Source organism: Panthera pardus, unplaced genomic scaffold, assembly GCF_024362965.1.
Source record: "Panthera pardus isolate Hobbes unplaced genomic scaffold, ASM2436296v1 HiC_scaffold_24, whole genome shotgun sequence".
NCBI classification, from domain to species: Eukaryota; Metazoa; Chordata; class Mammalia; order Carnivora; family Felidae; genus Panthera; species Panthera pardus.
The window spans coordinates 110,371,282-110,397,645 of NW_026526810.1; the positions used below are offsets into that span (position 1 = coordinate 110,371,282).

A 26,364-nucleotide genomic window follows, 5' to 3' on the forward strand; every position below is an offset into this window, starting at 1 on the left:
TGTAGAAGCAAAGTGCTAGTTCTTGGGGAAGGGTTGACATTAGAAGTGCAGAACTGAAAGGGTCATTGTGGCGGTGGTAGTTGAAGCTTTGGGAGTGGATGAGTGGTTCAGACAGAAGTGGATGAGGAGAGGTTGTCAAGGAGAGAACTTTGTCAACTCCTGTGTTTAGAGAGGGATAAAATGAAGAGACAACAATTAAAGAGAGGAAAATACCAGACAATTGGGATAGCCAGGACATTCCACTTCAAAAACGAGTATCAGGGCTTGTTTTCCTTGTCAGTATGTGAAGTGGCTACATAGTATTCTCTTACATAGATGCTCAGAAAAAGGTGTCCTTATTGGTAGACCTGTAGATCATTTCCATTTCTTTTCTGTCACAAACAGTGCTTGCAGAGAGCATACATTTTTGTGAATATTTTTGTAAGATGCGTTCTTAAAAATGGAATTGCTGCGGCGCTGGGGTGGCTCAGTCGGGTAAGCATCCGACTTTGGCTCAGGTTATGATCTCACAGTTTGTGAGTTCAGCCCCACATTGGGCTCTGTGCTGACAACTCAGAGCCTGGAGCCTGCTTCAGATTCTGCGTCTCCCTTGTTGCATCCATACGACTCCTGAAACAGAATGCTACGGGCACCAGTGACAGTCACAACAAAGTTTATTGCAATGAGAGGTAAGGCTGTCCGATCGGGACCAACACTCTTGATCAGAGTGCGGCCCCAAACAGCCGGGGTACAGAATTTTTAAAGCCGATCACATAGTTTTGTCATTACCTGGGAATAGAACACAGAAACAGTTCCCAGATGAGTTAGAAACAGTTCCCAGATGAGTTAGAAACAGTTCCCAGATGAGGTGATTATTTTAGACTTTCTTCTGCTAAGTTGCAACCAGTGGATCTCCTTGACCTTGCCTCTGATGCTCTTTTCTTTGAGCTTTTGTTTCCTTCATTGGTAAAGCCTGATTTACAAGAGTACGAAGCATAATTTACAAGAGTAAAGCAAGGCTGTTATCTCTTGACCTTCAGTGTCAGAACAAAGCTGTTATTTTTCAAGCTACGAGTTAGCCCTACACTACAATTTAACCCTTACACCCTCTCTCTCTGCCCCTCCCCCCTCATGTGCGCGCACTCTCTCTTTCTGTCTCAAAAATAAACGTCAAAAAAAATTTTTTTTTAAAATGGAATTGCTAAGTCAAAAGATGTATGCCTTTAAATTTTGATAGATCCAAATTGCCTCCTAAAAAGGCTATACCCGTTTATATTTCCTTTAGTAGTGTTAAAGTACCAGTTTCGTTATACCTTCATTATTATGTGTGAGTGAAACAAATAGGCAAAAAATAACCTCTTATTTATTTTGCATCTTGGGTTATTAACTAATAACTATTAGTGATTATTTGGACCTTTTTTCATGTTTTTCTTAGCTATATATATTTCTTATTTTGTGACTGGGTATAGTATTGTTTTACATGTTTTCAAAAGTTTTAATTGTGCAACTGATTATGCTGGAAAATATTAAATATTGTAGATAAAGCAAAATTTCACTGTAACTATCATCCCCAATCATAATACCTTACTAGCAGTTACCCCTATAATCAATATGATACATATCCTTGTAGGCTTTTTTTTTTCTTGCCTATTATTCTGTTGGGTTATTAGAAAAGCAATTTTAAGGAGAGAATGTCAAATGCTACAAAGAAGCCAAAGATAATGAGGACTAAATAAACCATATAGATTTGGGTGCCTTGGACATCTTCAGTGGCAATTAAGAGAGCATTTCAGTAGAGTTATAGGACCAGAGGCAATAGCTCCTAAGGGAAGGAAGCGTGTCTGTTTTGCTGTTGCTGATCCTGGCAGTGGAATTGACGGTGTGGCCAGAGAATGGGTGGTGCAGGAAGGTTGGGACAGTACCTACTGCTGCAGATTCCTGTCTCATAGCCAGGGCAGTGGTGACTTGAGAGGAGAGCAGGTCTGAGGAAAGGTGTTGGCAGGACACAGAAGATGTAACTGTGTTTCTAAGGTTGAGAGGAAGGAGCCTGTGGAGAAAGCCTTTGAAACGACCAGCAAGAAGGAATGATTAATGGAACAAGGTTATCAACAAAGCAGGTAGAAATTGCTCTAGGAGTTCAGGAAGAGGAATTAGATGAGAACAGGGAAAGACCTGGAAAAAAGGAAAAAAGGAAGACGGAAATGCAGAGGGTAGTGAGACATAGTGAAAGATACAGGTAAAGTTGAGAGCACGTGTTAGTTGACCTTAATCTTCTTGTGAACTCGATGTGAGGTCATTTGCGGGAGGTGGAAAGGTGGGGACTGTGCTTGTAGCTAGAGAAGTCTGATAAAGTGTTAAGAAACCCATTGTCTGGAATGCAAGGATCGTTGTGTTACTCTTTCTCCAGTATAAATTTATTATCATCTGCTTCCTGTGTTTTTTAGCAGAAAAGAACAGATGACGTTTTGAACATTTTACTCTTAATCACATTTGGGTGTGAGCTTCTTATGCGTTATTCCTGGAAATAAAAATCCATTTATGTTTTTTATATTTGTGCATACAGAATGTTCCACCAAATGTTAATAATGAATGCTGGTTAGAAGTAACCTAAGTATCCACCAAAGGGAACACTTGCAAATAATTATGGTACAATCATAAAATAGATAATTGTACAGCCATTAAAAAGAATGAGGCAGTGGGGCGCCTGGGTGGCTCAGTCAGTTAAGCATCTGACTCGTGATTCCGGCTCAGATCATGATCTCACGGTTGTGAGATCGAGCCCAAGTTGGGCTCTGTGCTGGGGCTTGGAGCCTGCTTGAGATTCTCTCTCCCTCTCTCTCTTAGCCCCTCTCCTGTTAGCATGCTCACTCGCTTTCACTCTCTCTCTTTCAAAAAAAAAAAAAAAAAATGCTGTAGCTCTGTATATGTCCAGTTGTGTTTGTTTTTTTTTTAATGTTAAAGATGACATACTAAAAACAGAAAGCAAGATTGAAAGCAGTAATGCAGTGTCCTGTGGGAGGAGTAGGGGAAAGGAACTGTCTATGGATGTCTGTATACATGCAATCCTGATAATACTTTTTAAAAACTGACAAAAGGCTAGTAGTGTTTACCTCTGAGAAGTGGGATTTAGAGATTTGGTAGCTTTTATATTTTTCTTTATACCTTTCTCCACTTGTAGAGTTTTAATTGTCCCTTGTGTTTTTTAAAAAGTTAATTATGGATGTCAAAGGGGAGGGATTTTGAGTTTTTAAATTATTATTTGTGTTTTCATAATTTTACGTTGTTTTACTGTTCTGTCTACTGTTAGCTTCTGTCACAATAATGTGGTGACACATTTAAGGTGGTTTAAAACTGAAACCTTAAAACTTTAAAACTCAGTGCCTTAAAAATACGAGTCACTTATCACCGCCCCGCCCCCCCCATATCTGCAGGTGGTTTGATTCACTGAGCTGATCTGACTGAGTTGGCTGTTCTAGCCCAGCTCCACATGCTCCCTTTCTTCCAGCAGTGGGCTCCTCGAAGACCTGTTCTTACTGGCTAGAGGAACGACAGAGCAGCAGCAAGGCCTTTGAAGGCCTAGGCTCGATCGATGTTAGCATGCCATCACCCCTTCCATATGTCATTGGTTGAAGCAAACCACATAGCTGAGCCCCAGGTCAGGAAGAGGAGGAGAAGGACATGCCGTTCACAGTAGCCATGGCACGAGCATGGGTGCAGGAGGGGTGAAGAATTGGCAGTGGTTTTTCAGTTTGCCACAACATTAAACATACATACTGATTTTATACAGCAAATAAGCATTTACTTTGTTGTTTTAAAATATCATTTGCATGTCACATTTTTAAAAACTCAAGTCTGCATAACATTTGACATTCTAAGGTATTTTAACAGTAATTCAGCATATGTGGAAAAACATTAAGCATAAACCTTTACCTTCTGTGTATATCAGACATGTCCAAGAAAGCATCTGTTCTCATGAAATACTAAATCTGTCATGAGGATTTTATAAATCACTGAGTTTGAGAGGGCTTTTTTTTTTTTTTTTTTTTAATATTTGTTGTTTTATATTAGAGTATGAGTGAAGGAGGGTCAGAGAGGGGGGGGGAGACACACAATCCGAAGCAGGATCCAGGCTTCAAGCTGTCAGCCCAGGGCCTGATGCAGGCTTAAACCCACAGACCGTGAGATCATGACCTGAGTTAACCAATTGAACCATTCAGGCTCCCCTACTATTTGCTCTTTAAAAATGCTGTCCTTTGGGGCTGCTTGGGTGGTTCAGTTGGTTAAGCATCTGACTCTTGATTTTGGCTCAAGTCATGATCTCACGGTTTGTGAGATTGAGTCCTGCATCAATCTCAGGCTGCACTGGCAGCTTGGAAGCTGCTTGGGATTCTCTGTCTCCCTTTCTCTCTGTCCCTCCCCACCCCAAAATAAAAAACATTAAGAAAATAATTTTAAAAAAAGCAATCCTTTTTTGCATTTCTATACTCTTCCCCAGTTAATGATATTTGGTTTGCAAAAGCATCTTATCCTCACAAAATGTGAGCGGCATTTTTTTGTTTTCTGTTTCCATCATTCTGACAGGAAAAATGTACACCTGGCTTTGGAACTAAATCATTCTTCCCTAGTAGAGGTGGTCTACTCTGGTAGCTTATCAAAAACTGAGGCTAATAGTTCCTTGAGGGTAGATCATTTCATTCAAAGCATTTCTTTGATTTCATATCAGTTTGGGGGAGTTTAGATTATGTTAATTTTTAAAATTGCATATTTTTCTAATCTGAGATGTTTGGTGTTAAAAGATTCAGAAGTGGGTTTTTAGATATTATTTTAGTAATATTAATTCATTCAACAACTACATATTCTGTTCATGATAAGTTACATCAGTGGTTAGCAAATTACTGCCTGTAGCCAAATCTGGCCCACAACCTGTTTTTGTACAGCCTATATGCCAAGAGTGGTTTTTACAGTTTTAATAAAAAAGAAAAGAAAAGAGAAGAGTATGTGACAGAGACTAGATATGACCCATAAGCCCAAAACATTTATTATTTGGCTCTTTATAGAAAAAGTTTGCTGACGCCTGATTTCCATGGTACTATTAATTTTTTTTTTAATGTTTACTTTTTGAGAGAGAGAGACAGTGCAAGTGGGAGAGGGGCAGAGAGAGAGGGAGATACAGGATCCAAAGCTGGCTCCAGCTCCAAGCTGTTAGCATAGAGCGCAATGTGGGGCTTGATCTCACGAACCGTGAGATCATGACCTGAGCCGAAGTTGGATGCTTAATTGAGTCACCCAGGCGCCCCTCCATGGTACTATTAAATGTTAAAACAAAAGAGTTTCTTGTTATATTTTTTCATACTTGCATAGAGAAAATCAAATAAATACTTCATTGCCAAGAAGGCTACAGAAATTCATAAGCCTTATACAGAGTTTCTCTTCTTTGGGTTTGAATTTAACAGTGTATGGATGGCATAGCTGGATTATGTTGACTTTGACCACTTAGTTGGGTTATCATATAATGAAACTTGTTTGACCTTAAAATCCTGAAGCCTCAGTGAACAAGAAAGCGTAGCTGTTATAGAATTTTCAGCTTCTAGGGGCACCTGGGTGGCTCAGTCGGTTGAGCATCCGACTTCGGCTCAGGTCATGATCTCCTGGCTTGTGGGTTTGAGCCCTGCATCGGCTCTGTGCTGACACCTTGGGGCCTTGGGCCTGCTTTGGATTCTGTGTCTCCCTCTCTCTCTGCCCCTCCCCTGCTCATGCTCTGTGTCTGTCTCTCAAAAATAAATAAACAGGGACACCTGTTTATTAAACAGGTGGCTCAGTCGGTTGAGTGTCCGACTTTGGCTCAGGTCATGAGTTTGGCTCAGCTCATGAGTTCGAGCCCGCCGTCGGGCTCTTGTGCTGACAGCTCCGAGCCTGGAGCCTGCTTCAGATTCTGTGTCTCCCTCTCTCTCTGCCCCTAACTCACTCGCATTCTGTCTCTGTCTCTCTCAAAAATAAATCTTAAATAAATAAAATAAATAAATAAATAAACATTTTAAAAAGGTAAAAAAAAAAAAAGAATTTTCAGCTTCTTTGGTTGTGTGTTTGTTTCATAAGTTATTCAAAAAGCCTAAGGGTATTAGGAACATGGATATAATTATATATGGATATAATTATAAAATCAGTGATAACAAGCCAGAAATTCATAGATGCCAAGTGTCTTATTTAAAATTGCTTACTGTGACCATAGATTAGACTCAGGTTGCTGCTAGCATTTGGTTTCTGCTATAGCCCTATATGCACATGTTTATAAGTATTTTTGTATTATTGTTAGTGTATTTTGGGGATACTTCCCAAAAGTGGTATTCCTGAATAAAAGGGTTAATGCACAGGTAGTTTTTTTTTTTAATTGAAGTATAGTTGACATATAATATTATAGTAGTTTCAGATGTGATTCAGCATTTATGCACATTATGAAATGCTCACAGTGGTAAGTATAGTTACCATCTGTCACCTTACAAAGTTCTTATATTACTGACCTATTCCCTATGCTGTACTTTACATCCATATGACTTATTTTATGACTCAAAGCTTGTACCTCTTAATACCCTTCACCTGTTTTGCCCATCCCCCGTCCACCCTCCCCTCTGGCAACCACCAGTTTGTTCTCTGTATTTATGGATTTGCTTCTGTTTTGTTTTGTTTATTGATTTATTTTACTGTAGTAGCATAAATATCTAGGTTCGTCCATGTTGCAACTGGCAAGATTTCATTTTTTTTTTTGGCACATACAGTTTTATTAGTGGTTACCAAATTCTCTTTCAACAGGAGCTATGTAGGAGCTATACCATTTTTTAACCACCTGCAATATAGGAGAAGCACCATTTTAAAGTATTCATGTTGTCCTTTAACTAAAATGTGACAGAGATGTGTGTATATACCTAGATCTATATAGATATATATGTTATTTTTATGGAAGGGACATAGAATAAGCCAGTTGACTATCCCCTTTATGTTTGTTGCTTTTAACCTTTTTTTAATACTTGTATATCATGTAGTTTAGCATTATGAAAAATCCAGAAGTGAGGCATAATGTGAAAGAAACTTATTCAGTCATCCTTAGAATCATCATGATCATCTGATGCTTTTGTGAGCCCTGGTTTGTTCTCTGATTTAGTTCCAATAAGTAATTCTCATCAGTGATTTCACACTGTTTTAGGAAATTCAGCTAGTCCAGCTTGAGTCTGACTGGCTGAACAGTTTTCTCTCTGGTTACTTTGCAGGGACTGGAAATAATGAGGAACTGTTTTACAATAGCAGCTGCAGTTGGGAAGCTAGAGTAAATGCTCAATTTTAGGATTTTTTCTTTAATCTGTCCAAATCGAAAACCTTTTATGGTTTTTAATATGCAATTATTTCTGATTGTTAAAGATACTTAAGGCAACATTAAGAAGATTGGTGATTTGTGTAGAAAGATAATGGCCTGTTCTCTAGTCACATACTTTCTGTGTTTAAAGTTCTTACCTGGACTTTTATCTTTCCCAACAGCAACAATGGTGTGGTTGGTGAATATGGCAGAAGGAGACCCAGAAGCCCAAAGGAAGGTATCCAAAAACTCCAATTGTAATGCACAAAGTAGGTGACTTTTATTTGGTAATTTCCTGTTTTTTTCTGGGTCATTGTCCTGTTATATTGGCTGACAGTGAGCTAAGAAGCAATGATTTTAACCTCTGTCTTTGGTCATGGACTCTTGAGCACCTCCTGAAAGCTGTGGTAATATCCAGTAAATACAGATAAATATTTAAGGAGTTCAGACAGTCTAAACCCAACTGCACACCCAAGGCACCCTAGGTGAAGAACTTCTGCCATTCAGTGCCCTTAATACCAGTATGGAAAGGTTCAAATTGAGGCTATGATTTAAAAAAGGAAAAATAATCTTGGTCTCGAAGCCTGTAAAAATGAGAGCCTCTTATCTGATATGGCCAGGGTAATTTAAGTATAATTTGACTTGAGATGCAATCATGTTTATACCAAGAAGATAAAATATTCCAGGTGGACAGGACTTTCTGGAGGAGAATAAAAGTAATGATCCAGGGTAGGAGATCAAAAGGCCTCTGTGGGTACTACCGAAGATGTTAAGGAGAACATAAGGTAGGAGTTGGTGGAGAGAACTGGAATAATAGCACACCATAAATAGTCAAGAAGAAAGGAAAGTTATTTTTAAAACAAAAAGAGCTAACCTTATGAGGAAGCTGAAAAACAGGCAGAGTAAAGATTGGTGAGAGAAGAAAAAAGGGCCTTAATCGAGTTACTGTTTGTCAGCAAAAGGGAAGTTGGGGTTTTATGGAGCCAGGAGATCTGCCGAGTTGGTGCTAGGGTGACTGCAAGGAGGGCACTGTCCCCTGGGAACCCCACAGCAGTCCTGGTAGAGAAGTAGGAAATATGTTGGAAACAGTTGTTACAAGGCCAGTTATTATGTTAACCTGTGTGAAACTAAAGAAAATTAAAAGATAGTTATCTATGAGTTATGTATGTGAGTATGAATGTGGTTTTGGTACATCAAGATTTTATTCTTCTAACAAATAGTGATTGAGCTCCTGTGTGCCTGGTATTTTGCTGGGCACTGGGGTACAGCCCTGAACAAGATACCTTGTCCCTGTGGAGCTTCTAACCTATTTGGAGAGATACGGATGTTCACCAACTAATTCCACAAATAATTCATACACTTGTGATCAGCCTACAAAGGAGATGTATAAGTTGCTATGAAAGTTTATAGAAGAGGAATTTCCTTTACTCTGGAAAATCAGGAAGGCTTCCCTGAGGAAGTGACAGTAGGTGATGAACCAGCTGAAGTTTTGAAGAACTTTCTAGAAGAGGAGACATGGGGAGAGGCCTTGTAGTTAGAAGGACCTGGCTGAACTTCAGAGCTCCTCAGCGGGAGTGCTGTGGTATTTTGGGTGGGCAATTCTTCATTGTGTGGGACTTCCCCTCACTGCAGGATATTTAGCATTCCTGGTCCCCCACTCACTAAATGCTAATAGTGGCTTTGAGGTGTTGCAGTAACCAAAAAGGCCTCCATCCTGGTTCTTCAAACACCCCCTGGAAGGGAGGTGCTACCCCCTCGCTAAAAACCACTGTGTTAGAAGAACTAGAAGTTACATTGGAACAAAAAGACACAGGGCTCCCAAAGGGGATGTCTGAAGGTTTGGAAGTAGGAGTGAGGAGGGATGGGGCAGAGCAGGCAGTGCAGTTTTTATTTATAAAGCTTATGCTTAGCTTATGTTTATATGATTATGTAAACTCCAAACCATAGAAGATTCAGGTTTTGTGAAGACCTGGTTAAGAAAAAGAATACAAATTACAAATACAGAATTGCTCTGGCCCCTCCCAGAAGAATTCCATGCAATTGAGAGGCCTGAAGGATGCAAGCTTTACTTGTTCATGGTAAACCTCCCTCTGCTATTAGCATGTTTTACCTTTATTAGAAATAATAATAAAGGAGAGAAAAGGTATTATCAACTTCACATGTATTTTAATTATTTTTAATGTATGGAAGTTTCTCAGGACTTTCATATTATGCTCACAGTTTTCAGTAAGATTGATCATCGTAACAAAATGACTGGCCCATAAAAAAAATTCACCCCCACTTTCCTACCTCACCCCACCTCCCATAATGGTATGCTTTTTATCCTGGTCACTGAAGCCACTGGTGAGCGCCATCATTTAGGAAGCTTTGGGCAGCCGAGATCAGATCTTTGTTGCTTTAAACAAAGAAGAGTTATGTTCTCTCTTGTGTTAACTTAGAGTTGAGTCCTAAGGTGTAGGCATTTGTGGGGTTGGGGAATTTTATGGTTCGTTGATATCATCAAGGGCCCAGGTTCTTTCCTTCTTCCGGTTCCGTCATCTTTAGATACAATCTTGGTCCTCAGTCTACTGCTTCTCATGGTCAGAAGATGGCAACTGCAGTTCCAGGCATTTTATCCAGATAAGACATCATCCAGGGTTGGAAAGGGGCTGTGTTTCTTCCTTGAGTCTCAAAAGAGTGAGAAAAACTTCCCCCCAAATTCAGAGCAGACTTGGCCTCAACACACATTGGCTAGTACCAGCCTCAGCTTTAGAACTGTCATTGGGAAGAGTCATGTGCAGGATAGGTGGAAACCCAAACAAATCCGGACTCTGCCTTCAGGAAACAAGGAGAGAAATGACTATCGGGTAGGCAACCTCCAGGTACTTTTACAGCTTGTGATTTGTGGTTTAGGAGCCAGCTAACCTAGTTGCAGTGACAGTCGGGTAGTTACTGTTTCCGTGTAGTTTTCTTAAAGGGATTAACATTTTTTTCTAAGTATTACAGAGCTGTAATGTCCACTTTCTCTTGAAGGCACAGAAGGTGAGTCCCAAGACCCTGTGACAGAGAGCGATGATGGTGGCTTCAGTGAAGAGTGGGAAGCCCAGAGGGACAACCGCCTAGGGCCTCATCACTCCACGACTGAGTCACGAGCTGCTGTGCAGGAGCTTTCCAGCAGCATCCTAGCCAGTGAGGACCCAGAAGAAAGTATGTGTGTTACTCTATGTTGAAAAGTCATGAGTTCCTTTAGGTGCTACATTACCAAACTCCTCAAAAATAAAATGGATCAAGAGTGGTACAGTCTAATTCTGAATAACAGAGTATAGCATTTAGTGGGAAATATTAATAGTTGTTGCTTTTCTCATAGTTACATTTGTTAATGGGCCAAATTCTGCCCCTCAGATTTTTGGAAATGGCCTTTTACAGCCTGAACTTTGGCATTTGTTTTAAAAGATAAAAGATTTTTTGGAAATTATTATTCCAGTAAGACTCATGACTACAATATTTATGTACAAAAATTTCATTAGTATATTTCCTCTTTGCTGTGTAGAGACCTGTGAGTTTGAATGTTTCAACCTTTTACATCGTTATTCCCTTTGCTGGCAAGCACTGTAAAGGATTTTGGTTATTGGGAGAAATGCAAGCATTTGTTCAGTGTCTAAGATATGTTGTCACTTAGACTTAGGTTAGCAGTTGGGGTTTCTTGGGAACATTATCAGCCAGTAGACCCCCACCCCCCCCAGCCCCTTGGTTAGGGCTCAGTCGTCTCTTCAGTTAGTCTTAGAGATGTGATTTATTAAGAGATTAGCACATTTTCCAACTAAATTATTCTCTGTGGGTTTTTTTCCCCAGAAAAGTGAAACTCTTGATTGATTACAACATTACAGTGAAAATATTAAGTACTCTTAAAGAAACAAACACCTAAATTTCTTAGCTTCTTTACTCACTAATCACTAATTGTTATGATCTTGACATTATCCTTGAGCTTCAGCAGAACACTTCTTACATACAGCCAGCTCAGGTTTAGTCTTTTAACTGGGTCAGAACTTGGCACATACTTAACTTTGGTGCTTGGCTGAGTTTTCCAGATGTTAGAGTCAGCTACAGTCTGTGACTTTCACACTCCAGGGAAACTAGACACAGTTGCCTCGTCTTACAGCCAGGCTTAAGCTTGCCTTTGCTGATATATTCTCTGCCTGCAAAGTTACCACCATAATGAGGTTGCATCTTCTTTTCTCTTTTCTCAAAGGTGCCTACAGCCAAAAGAAAGAAGTAATACAGCTGTTGAGTATATAGCAGTCTTTCATGACTGACCTTGCAACTTGAGTGCTCTCTCCTGATCATCTCTCATGTTCTCTTTGTCTCTACTTTTTTTTTTTTTTTTTTTTAAGGAAAACCCAAGTATTGCCCCTCCTAACTTCAGAATATTTTCTTTATCTGGGACCACTATAAACTAATAATTGACATTCTTTCATCATCTTAGCATCCAGTAACGTAACCATCTCTGCACAACCTTTTAAAATCAGCCTTTAATCGAAAACTGAAGAGTTGTTTTTTTTTTTTAATTTTTTTTTCAACGTTTTTTATTTATTTTTTTGGGACAGAGAGAGACAGAGCATGAACGGGGGAGGGGCAGAGAGAGAGGGAGACACAGAATCGGAAACAGGCTCCAGGCTCCGAGCCATCAGCCCAGAGCCTGACGCGGGGCTCGAACTCACAGACCGCGAGATCGTGACTTGGCTGAAGTCGGACGCTTAACCGACTGCGCCACCCAGGCGCCCCAAGAGTTTTTTAATTAGAAATGTAAAATATTAAAAAAAAATTTTTTTTAGACATTTATTTTTGAGAAACGGAGAGAGACAGCATGGGTGGGGGAGGGGCAGAGAGAGAGAGAGGGAGACACAGAATCTGAAGCAGGCTCCAGGCACCCCTAAAATATATTTATCCCATGTGAAGGCAGTTGGTCTTCCTTTTAGTGAATTTCAGAATATACTTCCCTCAAACATTATGCCAGTAGCAGGCTCATCCTAAGTGTACTACTAATCAGTAGACTTAAAATTTATCAACGTAGTAAAATTAGCCTGTTGTTTTCAGGAGTGGAAATTTGACTCTACAGATTCTTTTCTGTAACCTCAGGGGAAGTGAGGGAGAGGAATTTTACTATTCAAGTAGAAGAAGAGCTTTTAGTAGTAAAAAGGTAAAATAATACATTATAGGCAGGTTGGGTTTTTTTTTTAAAGACTTTATTTTTAAGTAATCTCTGTACCTGACATGGGGCTCGAACTCACAAGCCCAAGATCAGGCGTTGCATGCTCTACCAACTGAGCCAGCCAGACACCCCACGGTTAATTTTAAAACAGTCTCATTACTTCCAAAAGAAATCCCACAATCCTTAGCTGTCCAGCTCTCCAGTCCCTCCCATCCCCCCCACTTAAAGTACACAATGCAGTGATTTTTACTGTATTCACAGAGCTGTGCAACCATCACGACAAGTGAATTTTAGAACATTTTCATCATCTCAGAAAGCAAGTCTATACTCATTAGCTCCCATGTCCCCCCTACACCAACAAATATACTATCTTAGATTTGCCCATCCTGGACATTTCATATAAATGGAATCCTACACTATATTATCCTTTGTACTAGTTTCTTTCACTTAGGCCAATGTTTTCAAAGTTCATCTGTGTTGTAGTATGTGTCAGTACTTCATTTATTTTTGTAGCCAAATGATATTACATTTTATGTATATACCACATTTATTATCCATTCATCAGATAATAGACATCTGAGTTGTTTCCATTTGGGGCTGTTATGCATAATGTTGCTATGAACATTCATGTACCAGTTCTTGTGTGGACATGTTTTTATTTCTCTTGGGTATATACCCAGGAGTAGAATTGCTGGGTCCTGTGGTAACTCTGTATTTTACCTTTTGAGAAACTGCCAGACTGTTTTCCAAAGCAGCCATACTATTTTACATTCCCACCAGCAGTGTGTGAATGCCCCAATTTTTCCACATCCTCACCAACACTTATTATCTTTTTGATTATAATCTAGAGTAGGTATAAAGTGGTGTCTCATTATGGTTTTCAGTTGCATTTCCCTAATGGCTAATGATATTGAGTAATTTTTTGTGTGCTTATTGGCCATTTTTATCTTTTCTTTGGAGAACTATATTCAGGTTCTTTGACCATTTTTATTTGCCTCTTTAATTATTGAGTTGTAATGATTCTTTGAATATTCTAAATACATATTTGTTTTCAGATAACTGCAAAATTTTTTCCCTGCATTATTTTAAAAATCTCATTTCTGTAACATTTTTTTTCTGAAGAACTTACTTTTAGTTTCTTATAGCATTTAACATTTGAAATTGAAATCTAAGTCTTTCTAAGGCTATTATATATTTTAGCCTTTATATGTGCCAAGAACGTTTCCTGTATTATTTTTTAGCTCATTTTTTTAAATGTTTATTTATTTTTGAGAGAGAGAGAGAACGTGAGCAGGAGAGGGGCAGAGAGACAGAGAGAGAGGGAGGGAAATGGGGACATGGACACAGAATCCAAAGCAGGCTCCAGGCTCTGAACTGTCAGCACAGAGCCCAGTACGGGGCTTGAACTCACGAACCATGAGATCATGACCTGAGCCTAAGTCAGATGCTTAACCAACTGAGCCACCTAGGCATCCCCACCCTGGCCTTTTTTTTTCTTTTGTTTATTTATGTTTGAGAGAGGGAGACAGAGCACAAGCAGGGGAGAAACAGAGAGCGAGGTAGACACAGAATCCGAAGCAGGCCCCAGGTTCTGAGCTGTCACTACAGAGCCTGACACGGGGCTCGAAACCACAAACTGTCAGATTGTGACCTGAGCTGAAGTCAGACACTTAACTGACTGAGTCACCCAGGTGCCCCTAATTTTTAATTCTTGATAACAGCCCTATGTAATAGCTCATAATCCCCATCTTAGAGCTGAGGAATTTGAGGATTAAAAGAAGTTAATCAACTTGCTCTGGATCATACAAGTACTTAAATAGTAGCACTGGCCTCTTCTGTACATGTGAAACTGGTGTGTATATTCATCGGTCTGGGAAGGTTAGCAAGTTAAAGGGTAGCTGACCCAGTAATTCATAGCATTGGATTTCATGGGTCATATGTTTATCTTTTCCACTAAGGAAGACTTCACTCTGGCTCCCACAACTCAAGAACACTGGTTTCTCTGTAATATCTTATTAACCAGCCCTCTGCTTATTTCTCACCCACATGTGGAACACACTATACTTCTCAGGGCCCTCTGCCTCTCTTCCCTGGAAGTGGTTTCTCTAACCCAGGCAACATGAACGTTAAAACCAGGGTCAAACTTCAGTTGGGAATAGTTACTTAACAGAAAAATGAAAGCCACTTTTAAAGCTTTATGGATGAATAATGGATCCCAAGTTAAAACGTATCTTTTGAATCCATGTTTTAGCCTTTACTTTTTTTTTTAACGTTTTATTTACTTTTGAGAGACAGAGCATGAATGGGAGAGGGGCAGAGACAGAGGGAGACACAGAATCTGAAACAGGCTCCAGGCTCTGAGCTGTCAGCACAGAGCCCGACGTGGGGCTTGAACCATTGAACCATGAGATCATCACCTGAGCCAAAGTCAGATGCTTAACCGACTGAGGCACTCAGGTGTCCCTAGCCTTTACTTAAGTGTATATTTTTTTGAAAAGAATTTGAAGGGAAAAAATGTTGGATAACAGAAAACCTATAGCCTTTGCATTTCTTACAAGTTTTAGGATCAGCTTGTCAATGTCTACAAGCTACATTTCAAAAAAATGGGAATGTAAAGAATTTTGAATACCCAAAACAATTTTGAAAGAGAAGGACAAATTGTTGGATTTATACTATGTGATTTCAGAACTTACTCTAACACCATAGTAATTTGGTACCTGGGTGGTTCAGTCGGGTAAGTGTTCAACTTCAGCTCAGGTCATGGTCTCATGGTTCATGAGTTCAAGTCCGCATCTGGCTCTCTGCTGACAGCACAGAGCCTGCTTCGAATCCTCTGTCCCCCTCTCTCTGCCTCTTGTCTGCTCATGATCACTCTCTCTCCTTCAAAAATAAATAAACATTTAAAAAAATTAAATAAAGCCATAGTAATCAGTTCAGGCACAAGGAGAGGCATATAAATCAGTGGAACAGAATTGCTAGTCTAGATGTAAATACTTACATTTATGGTCAATAATTTTTTTTACAAAGATGCTAAAATAATTCAACAGGAAAAGGGTATGTAATCTTTTCAACCAGTGGTGCTGGGACAATTAGATATCCACATGCAAAAGAATGAGTGGAAACTCCTGCCTCACCCTATCCATCCATCATGCCCACAATCAAAAATGAACTCAAAATGGATCATAAACTGAAATGTAAGTGGTTATAAATAAATTTCTAGAAGAAAACGAAAGAGAAAAACTTATGACCTTGGGTTGGGCAGAGTTCTTCAATACAACACTGATACATAGAAGAAAAAATTGATAGATTGGACTTCACCAAAATTAAAAACTTGCATTCAAAAGATACCATTAAGAGGAGAAATATTTGTACACCTAATTTCATAGCATTATCCACAATAGCCATGAAGTGGAAGCAATCCAAGTGTCCACTGATGGATGAGTGTATAAATGTGTATACACACAGTGGAATATTACTCAGCCTTAAAAAGGAAGGGCATTCTAACATGCTGTATAACATGGATGAACTTGAGGACATTATGCTAAGTGAAGTAAGCCAGTCACAAAAAGACAAATACTGTATGATATGAAGTACCTAGAGTAGTCAAACTTAGAGACAGAAAATAGAATGATGGTTGCCAGAGGATGGAGGGAGAAAAGAAGGAGGAGTTTGTGTTTAATGCGTACAGAGTTTTAGTTTTGCAAGATGAAAAGAGTTCTGTGAATGGATGATGAGGATGGTAGTACAACAGTGTGAGTTTACTTAATGCCATTGGGTTGTATATTTTACTATTAAAAAAAATTTTTTTTAAGATACCATTAAGAAAAGGAAAAGAGGGGTGCCTGGGTGGCATCAGTCGGTTAAGCATCCAGCCCTTGATTTCGGCTCAAGTTATCATCTCACAGTTCCTAGGATCCAGCCCTACATCAGGCTCTGTGCTGATAGTGTGGAGCCTGCTTGGCATTCTCTCTCTCCTCCTCTCAAATAAATAAACATAAAAAGAAAAAGAAAAGAAGACACAGACTGTGAGAAAAGCTATACAAACCACATTTCAAGTCTGTTCAAGACTTGTGTTAAGGATATATATATAAAGAATGCTTACAACTCAATAATAGGAGATTACCCATTTAAAAAATAGGGACATGCTTTGGATAAACATTTCAGCAAAGGAGAAATATAAGAGGTAGTAAACACATGAAACTCTGCTCAACACCATTATTCAGAATGGCTATAATCAAAAAGGCTACCAATATCAAGCGTTGGTGAAGGAAGTAAAGAAACTGGAACCCTAAGGTCTTGCTGGTGGCAATGTAAACTGGTACAGCCAGTATGGAAAACAATTTGGCAGTTTCTTAAAAAACTAAAGATAAACTTCCCATATAACCCAGCAATCCCATTTGTAGGAATCTACCCCATGGAAATGAAAACAATGTCCACACAAAGATGTGTACGCCTGGTCACAGCATGATGTTCATAGCACCATTATTCGTAATAGCCCCAAAATGAAAACGTTCCATTGTCCATCAACTAGTGTATTCACACAGTGGAAAACTGACCAGTAAAAAGAAAGTGCAGACAAGTGCAACTTCATGGATAAACCTCGAAAATACATTACGTGAAAGAAGCCAGTCACAAAGACTACATAGTGTTACGTGTCCATTTTATGAAGTGTCTAGAAAAGCCAAATTTATAGAGAGAGAAGACATCAGTGTTGCTTAAGGCCCAGGGTGATGGAAATGTGGATTGTGGTGATGGTTGGACAACTCTACATCTTTTACAATAATTGAACAATGGGTGAATTTTATGAAGTAAATTATAGGGGTTCTTGTGAAGATTTGTTAGAACAAGTGCCAGGTGTAAACCAGGCAGTCAATAGATGACTGCTGTTATTTATTGTTCCTTGTTATATGTAACAACAGCATCTCAATGTTAAAGACCCCAGAGCCAGTCATACAGAATCTGAAACTCATATTGGAGGAAAACAAAAAAGAAAGAAAACCTAGCTAAAGCCAAAATTTATATGTCCTTTACTGCTTTCTCATTCAATACAGGATGGAATGTGGCAGTGACACTTTTGAATTGATGGCAAAAAGTAACATTTATATTCATAATCTTTCCTTTTTAGGGGGAGTAAAACTTGGATTAGGAGACTTCATTTTCTACAGTGTTCTGGTTGGTAAAGCTTCTGCAACAGCCAGTGGAGACTGGAACACAACCATAGCCTGTTTTGTAGCCATATTAATTGTAAGTATACACTAATAAAAACATGTCTGAAATCCTCATCTCAGAACTCTGATTATGCTGTCCCTTTAAGGTAGTCTGTTTTATTTTTTGTTTTTTAAAGTTTATTTATTTTGAGAGACACAGAGACAGCACAAGTGGGAGAGGGGCAGAGAGAGAGGGAGAGAGAGAATCCCAAAAAGGCTCCGCGCTGCCAGCACAGAGCCCGATGCGGGGCTCAAAACCACGAGACCATGAGATCATGACCTGAGCTGAAACCAAGAGTAGGACACTTAATGGACTGAGCCACCCAAGTGGCCCTAAGGCAATCTGTTTTCACCCTAGCTGGGCTGAGTGTGCCATTCACCTGGAGAGCTTTTTAAAAACAAATTAACTGAACCTCACCTAAATAGTTTGCCACCTGGCCACCCATTAAAATTACCCATTAAAATTGTGCATCCCTGCCCTGAGATACTTAATGTTTTAATTGTGTGGGTTTTTTTAATTCCCCGGAAAGTTCTGACAAGCACCTCTGATTGGGAACAGCTGCTTCAAGCCTGGCAGCGTAGACATGTAGGAAAATAGCTGTGTTAGATCAGTCTTAAAGCGGTACTCATCCTCACTTTGTTCCTGAGTCTGGTGGTGGTTTTGCCTTTAATGCCACAACCTGCAGCAGGCAGTATTCCGGGGGCAGCAAGTCTGAGGCGAGAAAAGCTAACACAATGCACCATGCCACATAGGTCTTGCTTGTAGCACCACAACATGAACCCCGGCGCTTTCAAAACTATAAGTAACTCTTAAGGTATTTCTTACTGGTTTTTTTGCTAAAGATGTGATGTCTGATATGTGTCCATGAAGTTAGATGAGAGGTGAGTTGAGAGCCATTACTTACGAGTTTATTTTATGCTGACCTCTGTGGTGTATCATGATCATAAAACCAGTTAGAATTTTCATGTGTTTTATTTTTCTTTATTTTTATTTACTTTTCTGGATGTGTTGTATCTTTTAAGATGAAAATGACTTATTTTGGATAAACTTGAAATGCTCAGTTTTCAGACATTGTCTTAGTAGTTAGGGTAAAAAAACGGACAATATCATATGGCTGCTCTGTGTTTACAAGAAAGCAACACAGGTGTTCTCCTGCTTTCTGAAGGTGCATATTACACCACTTTGCTGTTTTCGATAACAGAAAGAAATCCAAGGAAGATTTTTGCTTTTACAAAAAAGGCTGTTATCATACTAATGAAGGTCTTTCATTAAAAAAAGTGGCATAATTGGAACTTTCAGGAAGTGGGGATATCCTTCGCTTTATGCTGTTTCGGCTTACAAAAGTCTTCATAGGAACGCTCTACTTTCAGATAGAGAAACTTGTATATGCTTCATGAACTTGTATTGGTTTATTCTGTGAGCATCTCTTTGCCCCCGTACAACATAAAGGATGCTTCTCGCCTCCAGGACTTTAGTCAGCCAAACTAAACTCACAGTAGCCAACTCAATATTTTAAGTAGAAATTTCAGTATTATTTAATTTTTAAAAAATAGTTTTATTTTTAGATTCTATTCCTTACCTAGAATTAAGTGTGTGCATAATGAACTCTGTATTGTAAAGGAAAATAAATGTTTCCAAACGTAACAAAAAAAAATTGCCCTAAAATTTAAGCTCAGTGAATTAAATACTTGTGATTGGGTTGTTTTTGCATGAAATACTTTCCTAATTTTGCCTGAGTTTGTGTCTCTCCCCTCTTGTCCACAGGGTCTGTGCCTTACATTATTACTCCTCGCCATTTTCAAGAAAGCTCTGCCAGCTCTTCCAATCTCTATCACCTTTGGGCTTGTTTTCTACTTTGCCACAGATTATCTTGTACAGCCCTTTATGGACCAGTTAGCATTCCATCAATTTTATATATAGTATATTTGCAATTAGAATCCCATGGATTTTTCTCCTTTGACTATAATTAAACCTGGGGAGGACAAAGATGATTTTACTGTGTCCACATCTAACAAAGGCAAGATTCCCAGCTGGACTTTTGCAGCTTCCTTCCAAGTCTTCCTGACCACCTGTACCATTGGGCACTGGAAGAAGATGTCTACAGAAAATGGTTTTGAACACGCGTCATCGTGACGGACTGAGTCCCTCGGTGCAAAAACTACCAGATTTGAGGGACAAGGATGAGGAGGAGGGACGGACCAAGAAGTTGCTGTGCTCCCACCAGCAATTTGACCCTTGGTCACAGGTGGATTTTACCAACACTGCAGACTCTCAGGACTACCATTACCGAGAAGTTAAATGATACGGTTTAAACCAAACAGGACTCTTCATCTTAAACTACATGTTGAAGATCAACCTAATAAACCTGTATTGAACTCTGAACCTTTTCAGGAGGTATTGTAAGGAGAGCAGGCACCAGCAGCAACACGAAAAGGTTTTTGAAAAGGGGCTCTAACTTTCACTTTAAAACCTTTCTGCTGCAGACTTATCATTTTTAAATAAGATTTTTTTTTTTCACCTTGAGTCAAGTCAGATATGTAGGTTGATTTTGAAAATTTTTGTTTTCAAGCACTGAAACTCATCTATGGTTGCATTTCTTCCCATGGCCAGTCTGAACTTACTTTATCCTAAAAGTCTTAACCTCAGGTTCCAAATTCAGTACTTTCTGGAAAGAATGGAACTATATCTAAACGGTTTCCTGTCAGCCTTAGGTGAATTCTGGGTTTTCCACCAAATTCTTTATTTTTAGACATACTTGTAGGTTTACTTGCCCTGGATGCTTCCATTGTTCCCATCTCTCCCTGACTCCCCATAAGCATTCTCTTCTACAGCAAATGAGACAGCTCTGTTGTGGTAGCAGATGATCCAGTTATTCTAGGATTTTACTCTTTGTGTGGTGCAAAGAATGTGTTAATGAATCAGTGCTGTCAGCCTCACTGTCATAATTTCTTCAGTAGCAAATACAATGTGTGCCCAAAGACAGTAGAATTAAAGAAGAGTAAAATGGCTGGTGAAGCACTTCCTGTCCTGTTTTTTCTTTTTTTTACTACAACCCATTCATTGTCTCTGACACTAGGTCAGAATTTAAACCAATAGCCCAAAGCTGGTGGATTATAAAGTCAGTTGTATCAGTACAAAGCAAGAATTTGGAGAAAGCCATGATTTTACTCGGTGAGCCACGGGAGAACCAAGGGTCAGGAGGCGAACCAGATGCGGAGAAGAGAAAAGATGGGACCACTAACAGCCAATGGGACAAAATGAGTTAATGTCCCGTGGGCAGATCTTAAGGAGGAGAACCAAGTTATTCCTCAAGAACCTCACATTGGGTGTTTTGTGCTTTCCCTTCTGCCTTACCTTTCATTTCAGTGTACCTTTGTACCTTTGAAGTGGGCAGTGGAGTTGAGGTCCTGCGCAGTTCAGCTGGACAGTGCACATAAACGGAGCCATCAGCCTGTGGGCACATGACACCTTTAAATGGAGCTTTGCTGGGCATAGCCCTTCTTTTACCACTGACCACCTTTAGCCACAGTGATCAGATTATAAACGTTTGTGAGACATTTAGTCTCCCCCTGTGGCTGAAGAAAGGCCAGCTTTTCTTCCTGTTTCTGCTTTCTCTCCAGCCTATCATATGATCTAGTTTGCAGTTCCCTTTGGAGGTTGTTGTTTTTGTTTTTTTTTTTAATGTTTTATTTTATTTTTTTGAGAGACATAGAGCGCCAGCTGGGGAGGGGCAGAGAGAGAGAGACACACACACACACGGAATCCGAAGCAGGCTCCAGGCTCTGAGCTGTCAGCACAGAGCCCGATGTAGGGCTCGAACCCATGAACGCGAGATCATGACCTGAGCTGAAGTTGGACGCTTAACCAACTGAGCCACCCAGGTACCCCGTCCTTGGAGTTTAGAATAGTTGTTTTCTGTCACAGCATATTTTTTTATAAGAAGCTAAATTTAGCAGTAGTGTGCTGTTGGAGTATAACTGGAGTATAAGTAAAAACTGGCTCATATTAGGTAGTTGAGAAATGCAGGAAAAACAAGTCAATGCACAGAAAGAGTGGGGTTTGAAATAGGTTCTCGCATCTCTTTGCTTAGCCCCTTTGTTCCAGGATTCTTTTTCCTCATATATAGCAATGTGGGTATTAACTTCTAGAAAGACACATGATTGAACCACTACAGCAAAGCCACCTGAATATGTTCATGATTTGAGGCAGTCTTGAGGGAGCCCTGATCTAGACTAGTTATTAGTGCGAAGGTCCCAAAAGTACCATATCTTTCACAAAAGGTTTTATCCCAGAAGAGGGTATGTGGTGTGTGTGTGTGTGTGTGTGTGATTTAATCCATCCTTTGTATCACTGTCCTATGTAGAAAGATGGCAATAAATCTCGCTTTCTGCAGGACGGACCACAGCTCAGCATAGAACTCTTTTCTTTAAATCGCCAATCTCAGATACAGAACTTTGAACTTTCTTCTTAGGGTTAATTCAGTTGTTTTTGAAATGTCAAAATGCTAGTCTTCCACCATGAAAACTAGATTATCACCAGGGAAAACAGTAGCAAGTCCACTGAGGATGTGCCCTCACACAGGGCAGGAGTGGCTGTGGAGCTGTCTAAACAGAGCAGGATCAGCCCAGGCAACCTGCTTAATGAAGAGGAGGAAGAAGAGTGACCACTAATGTCTAGGTCTGACTGGCCTACGGAACCAAGAGTGTGTACATACAGAAGGTTGCTACAAACTAGCCTGTGGACATACCAACCGTATTTGGAAGATTACGGACCTTTTTTCAAAGAGGAAGAGCGTGCTTTCCTGTTCTTGATTCTCACGAGGTTAGTGTATGGTCGGTCCTAGGATCACCGCTCTCACTGTAAATGATTAAATTTCTTGATTAGAAAAAAAAGCTTTCTAAGCAACTTGAAAGAAAATCATAAGTGAATGATTTATTGATTTTGCTACAGAAGCATGGGCTTTTCACTTTTGAGTTCTTGAATCCTCACTTTTTAAAGTGTTTCCTGTTTTTAAAAACCCTTCTTCCATAACCAGTGTCCGTACAGTAAGTTTAGTACTTGGCCTTTACTTGGCCTCAGAAAACTATATAGTCATCCTGGTCATAATTTGTAGAATATGAGACAAAGGTTAAGCTCCCACATAAGATCCTCCAGGGTCAGCGTCTCGAGGAAGCCTGACCTCCAGGGCCTGGCCTTGCGCATTTGCCCCATTCATGATCTAGCCCTAGAAGAGAAAGAGCTCAGAGGCCACTATGAAAACATTTATTCAGTGTCTTCCATGTTCCTGGCATGGTGCTCGAGTCTAAAGATGTGAAGATGAGTAAGACCTATCCTCAGAATACATCTATAGTTTCCTGTTTCCTGATAGACGCCATCTTGAACTTCTCTAAAATATTGGGTACTTGTCAGTAACCCCTTCTTATGGTTACCATCACTGAGGGCTTATAAAATTGATGTTATAAAAGTGATCTTGATTTTTCCAGAAACCAACCCTTTCAATGAAGTCCTCCTTTTCCTCTATCTGCTTTTGGATAGTCTATAACGGCCTGACCCGCCATTCTCCTCACCTCCGGGGGTGTCCACAAAGCTGACTCTGCAAAGGGAACTTGAAAACTGGACATTTGGTCTTGACCTGGGATGAAACAGTATCATCATCATGAGTTTGAGACCAGAAGTGATCCTTAACAATTTTCTTGCTTCTCTTTAAATGCCCCCAAACACAGGAGATTAAAGACAATGGTTTCAACTCTTCACAGGCTTCAGTGAAATTGCTGAGCAGTGTACTAACAAAGGTGTCATCATGCTCACCTCCTGAATCCTCTGGATGGCATCATCTGAACCATCCTCTCCTCTGGCAGGAAACACCTCAGATGCGTGCATTAAAAATCAGCCTGGTGCTGAAACGAACCCTTTCTTTGAATGTTTACCAGGGCCTTGGATGCCTGCAACAGTGCCCTCAGGAAGTAGCTGGGTCCACCCTGGGCCCTGGAACGTGGTGTTAGCACTTGAGCCTGGTGTGCATAGCAGGAAAGATTTCCCAGGAAGCAGTTTTCCTTTGGAAATAAATAATTGTTGCAAAAGGGCAGCTTTGAAATCAATCAGCTATAGAAAGTAGTACAGGATTGTTCACCGCGGGATTGGAGGTGCTGGCTGCAGGCTTCAGCGGGAACGTTGACATGTTTGTCGTCTGGCTTTTGCTTCTACAGGCACTGCTTTGTACATGATTCAGACAGACTGTGAATACGTCTTTTTTAAAATACCTTTCAGATTCTTGGTGAGATATAATTTTGATAGATTGCAGGTTTTCCTGTGTTTGTCAAATTAATAAAGACTGCATGAATCCAGCTGTGCTAATTTTCTTACGTGAAAGTAGCGTAATGTGTCACTGGGAACTGCTGAACCTTTATCAGGACACCGTTAAGAAACACAAATGCGTTGTTCCTGTTATCCACTCAAAATGGAAGGGTATGGACCATAGCAGGCCACAGCTCTGACGGATACAGTATTAAGTCCATGAAAAGCCTTGAAACAACTATTCTGAATACTTGGCTTCTGAAAACATTTTTTTCTAGAAAATATCGAACTCAAATTGATGTAAAAGCTGTCAAAACAGGAACTCCCGGGACGTGTGTGTTGTAGTGCGGTGCAGATATTTGATGTGCTGGAGGGTTATCTTTTTAAAATCATTATGGGAGTGCCTGGCTGGCGCAGTCAGTAGAGCATGCAACTCTCAGGGTCATGAGTTCAAGCCCCATGTTGGGTGTAGAGCTTACTTAAAAAAAATAAAATAAAAAATTATGTAGGTCACATCAATGGAAAAAAACATTATTTTTATTGATTGTCCTGTCACTTTCCTAAAACTCTCCAAAACCTTTTGTTTCTAAATAGTGAAAAAATGTTGGGAATGATTGATCAGAAATAAGATCATGGCAAGAAAACCAAATTTGGCCATTGTCCTCAGAAGAAGCATATGAGAGGTGCCTTCCTGGTTATATTGGCTAAGGGCATCAGGAAGCATGGAAGGTGTTCATTGTTCATTCCCTCCTTTGGGAATCGCATCATTTGCTTTTTTGAATCTTGTAGCAATGTCACGAAAGTTTGCCACAACTATCATGATTTGTCATCTGCTGGGAGAGGTTTCTGGTTTTTAGGGGTACTGACAACAGTGTTCTTAATGAGATGAAGAATGTCCTCTGGCAGAGTTGAGAAGCAAGAATAATGACGGGGTTCCTGTATCACTTGGTAAGTACCACAGTCTTCTGTAGCCCAACCATTCTCTCTGGGTACTTTTCTGTGTGCTCTGCATGTGTGTGTGGTGGGGGGGGGGGGGGGGGGGTAGTACTTGCTTAGGATCTGGTTAGAAGTGAAATGGCAGCTTCCGTAAGTACAAGCAAGTACAATGTTGCCCCCTTATATTTGGGAGTCCAGAGCAATGGAAGGATCCACAAAAGACAGGGTTTAAGATGGGAATGTTTTCCAGAAACAAAGTTCGAACCAAATTTGAGAAAAAGGGAAGAATCAGAATTGGCATGAAGACAAAGAACATATGCCAAAAACAAAATCAGGAAGGAAGAGGTATATGAGACACCCAAGGATAATTGGTTTCTGAATTAAAGTGATGATTTATCCAGAGGAAAACCCATTTAGCTAACTAAATCTTCCACAGGTACTTAGAATATATCTTCTTCATTAGATGATTTGTAGAAACCATGGAGGATGTGACCTGACCTGCTACACGGGCCTTTCAGCACAGGGGACCTCTTAAATTTTTATTTTTTTAATGTTTTTATTTATTTTTGAAGGAGTGAGAGAGACAGAGCATGAGCAGGGGAGGAACAGAGAGAGAGGGAGACACAATTCAAAGCAGGCTCCAGGCTCTAAGCTGTCAGCACAGAGTCCGATGCCTGACATGGGTTGGGGCTCAAACCCACAAACTGAGATCGTGACCTGAGCTGAAGTTGGATGCTCAACCGACTGAGCCACCCAGGCACCCCCGGGGGACCTCTTAATCTTGACCAAGATTCATTGTCTTACACAGGCCTGCCCTTCTGTGCCTTGTATGCCACATCCTCTAAAGGGAGAAATGGAAGGGCCTCAACCCAGGTTTGTTGGAGTCCTAATTTTTTAAGATTTTTTTTTTTTTAATCTCTACACCCAATGTGGGGCTTGAACTCACAACCCCTGAGATCCAGAGTTGCATGTTCTACTGACTGAGCCAGCCAGGCACCCCAGTGGAGTCCTATTTCTTAGGATAAGGGATGACATACTCTTGCTGCCACTGTTTGCCCTCCCCCCCCCCCCCCCACTAAAATTAATAGCATAATTATGCCAGGTCAATCCCCTATGCAAAAGAGGAAAGGATTTTGTTACCCCTTTACCCATAGCATACCTTGAGGTGGAATGCAGGTAAGATTCTGATTGTGATTAGTTTTCTTGGATACCAGACCTAGTCAAGAGCCACTAAACTCAGAGATATGTATAAGGAAGATCTAAAAGTAGAAATAACACCAGGAGCTAGGTCAGTATATTTATACTACATTTAAATACCCGAATTTATGTGAATTCTTTAAGGGCTGATGTATCCCCTCTGGACATGGCTAGCACAGTGATGGACACACAGTAGTCTCTCAAATACTGGGAGACA

At 40.1% G+C, this 26,364-nt stretch overlaps 1 protein-coding gene and 1 long non-coding RNA gene across 3 annotated transcripts in view; one reads left to right on the plus strand and one right to left on the minus strand.

Annotated features, from left to right (window-relative positions):
• Positions 1 to 20,738, plus strand: part of PSEN1 (presenilin 1) — a 72,070-nt gene extending 51,332 nt beyond the window's left edge. For both annotated transcript variants that reach the window (XM_019427059.2, XM_019427061.2), the window contains exons 9-12: positions 7,507 to 7,593; positions 10,337 to 10,510; positions 17,638 to 17,756; positions 19,485 to 20,738. In XM_019427059.2, coding sequence (XP_019282604.1) covers positions 7,507 to 7,593; positions 10,337 to 10,510; positions 17,638 to 17,756; positions 19,485 to 19,640 — 536 coding nt within the window. In that variant the 3' untranslated portion in view covers positions 19,641 to 20,738. The remainder of the gene's footprint in view (positions 1 to 7,506; positions 7,594 to 10,336; positions 10,511 to 17,637; positions 17,757 to 19,484) is intronic.
• On the minus strand, positions 11,078 to 24,510 carry LOC109253792 (uncharacterized). The gene is made up of 3 exons (XR_008417254.1): positions 22,493 to 24,510; positions 15,230 to 15,392; positions 11,078 to 11,556 (listed from the first exon to the last, which is right to left on the minus strand). It is a non-coding gene; the product is annotated as an uncharacterized LOC109253792 (long non-coding RNA).
• Positions 24,511 to 26,364: the final 1,854 nt, after the last annotated feature.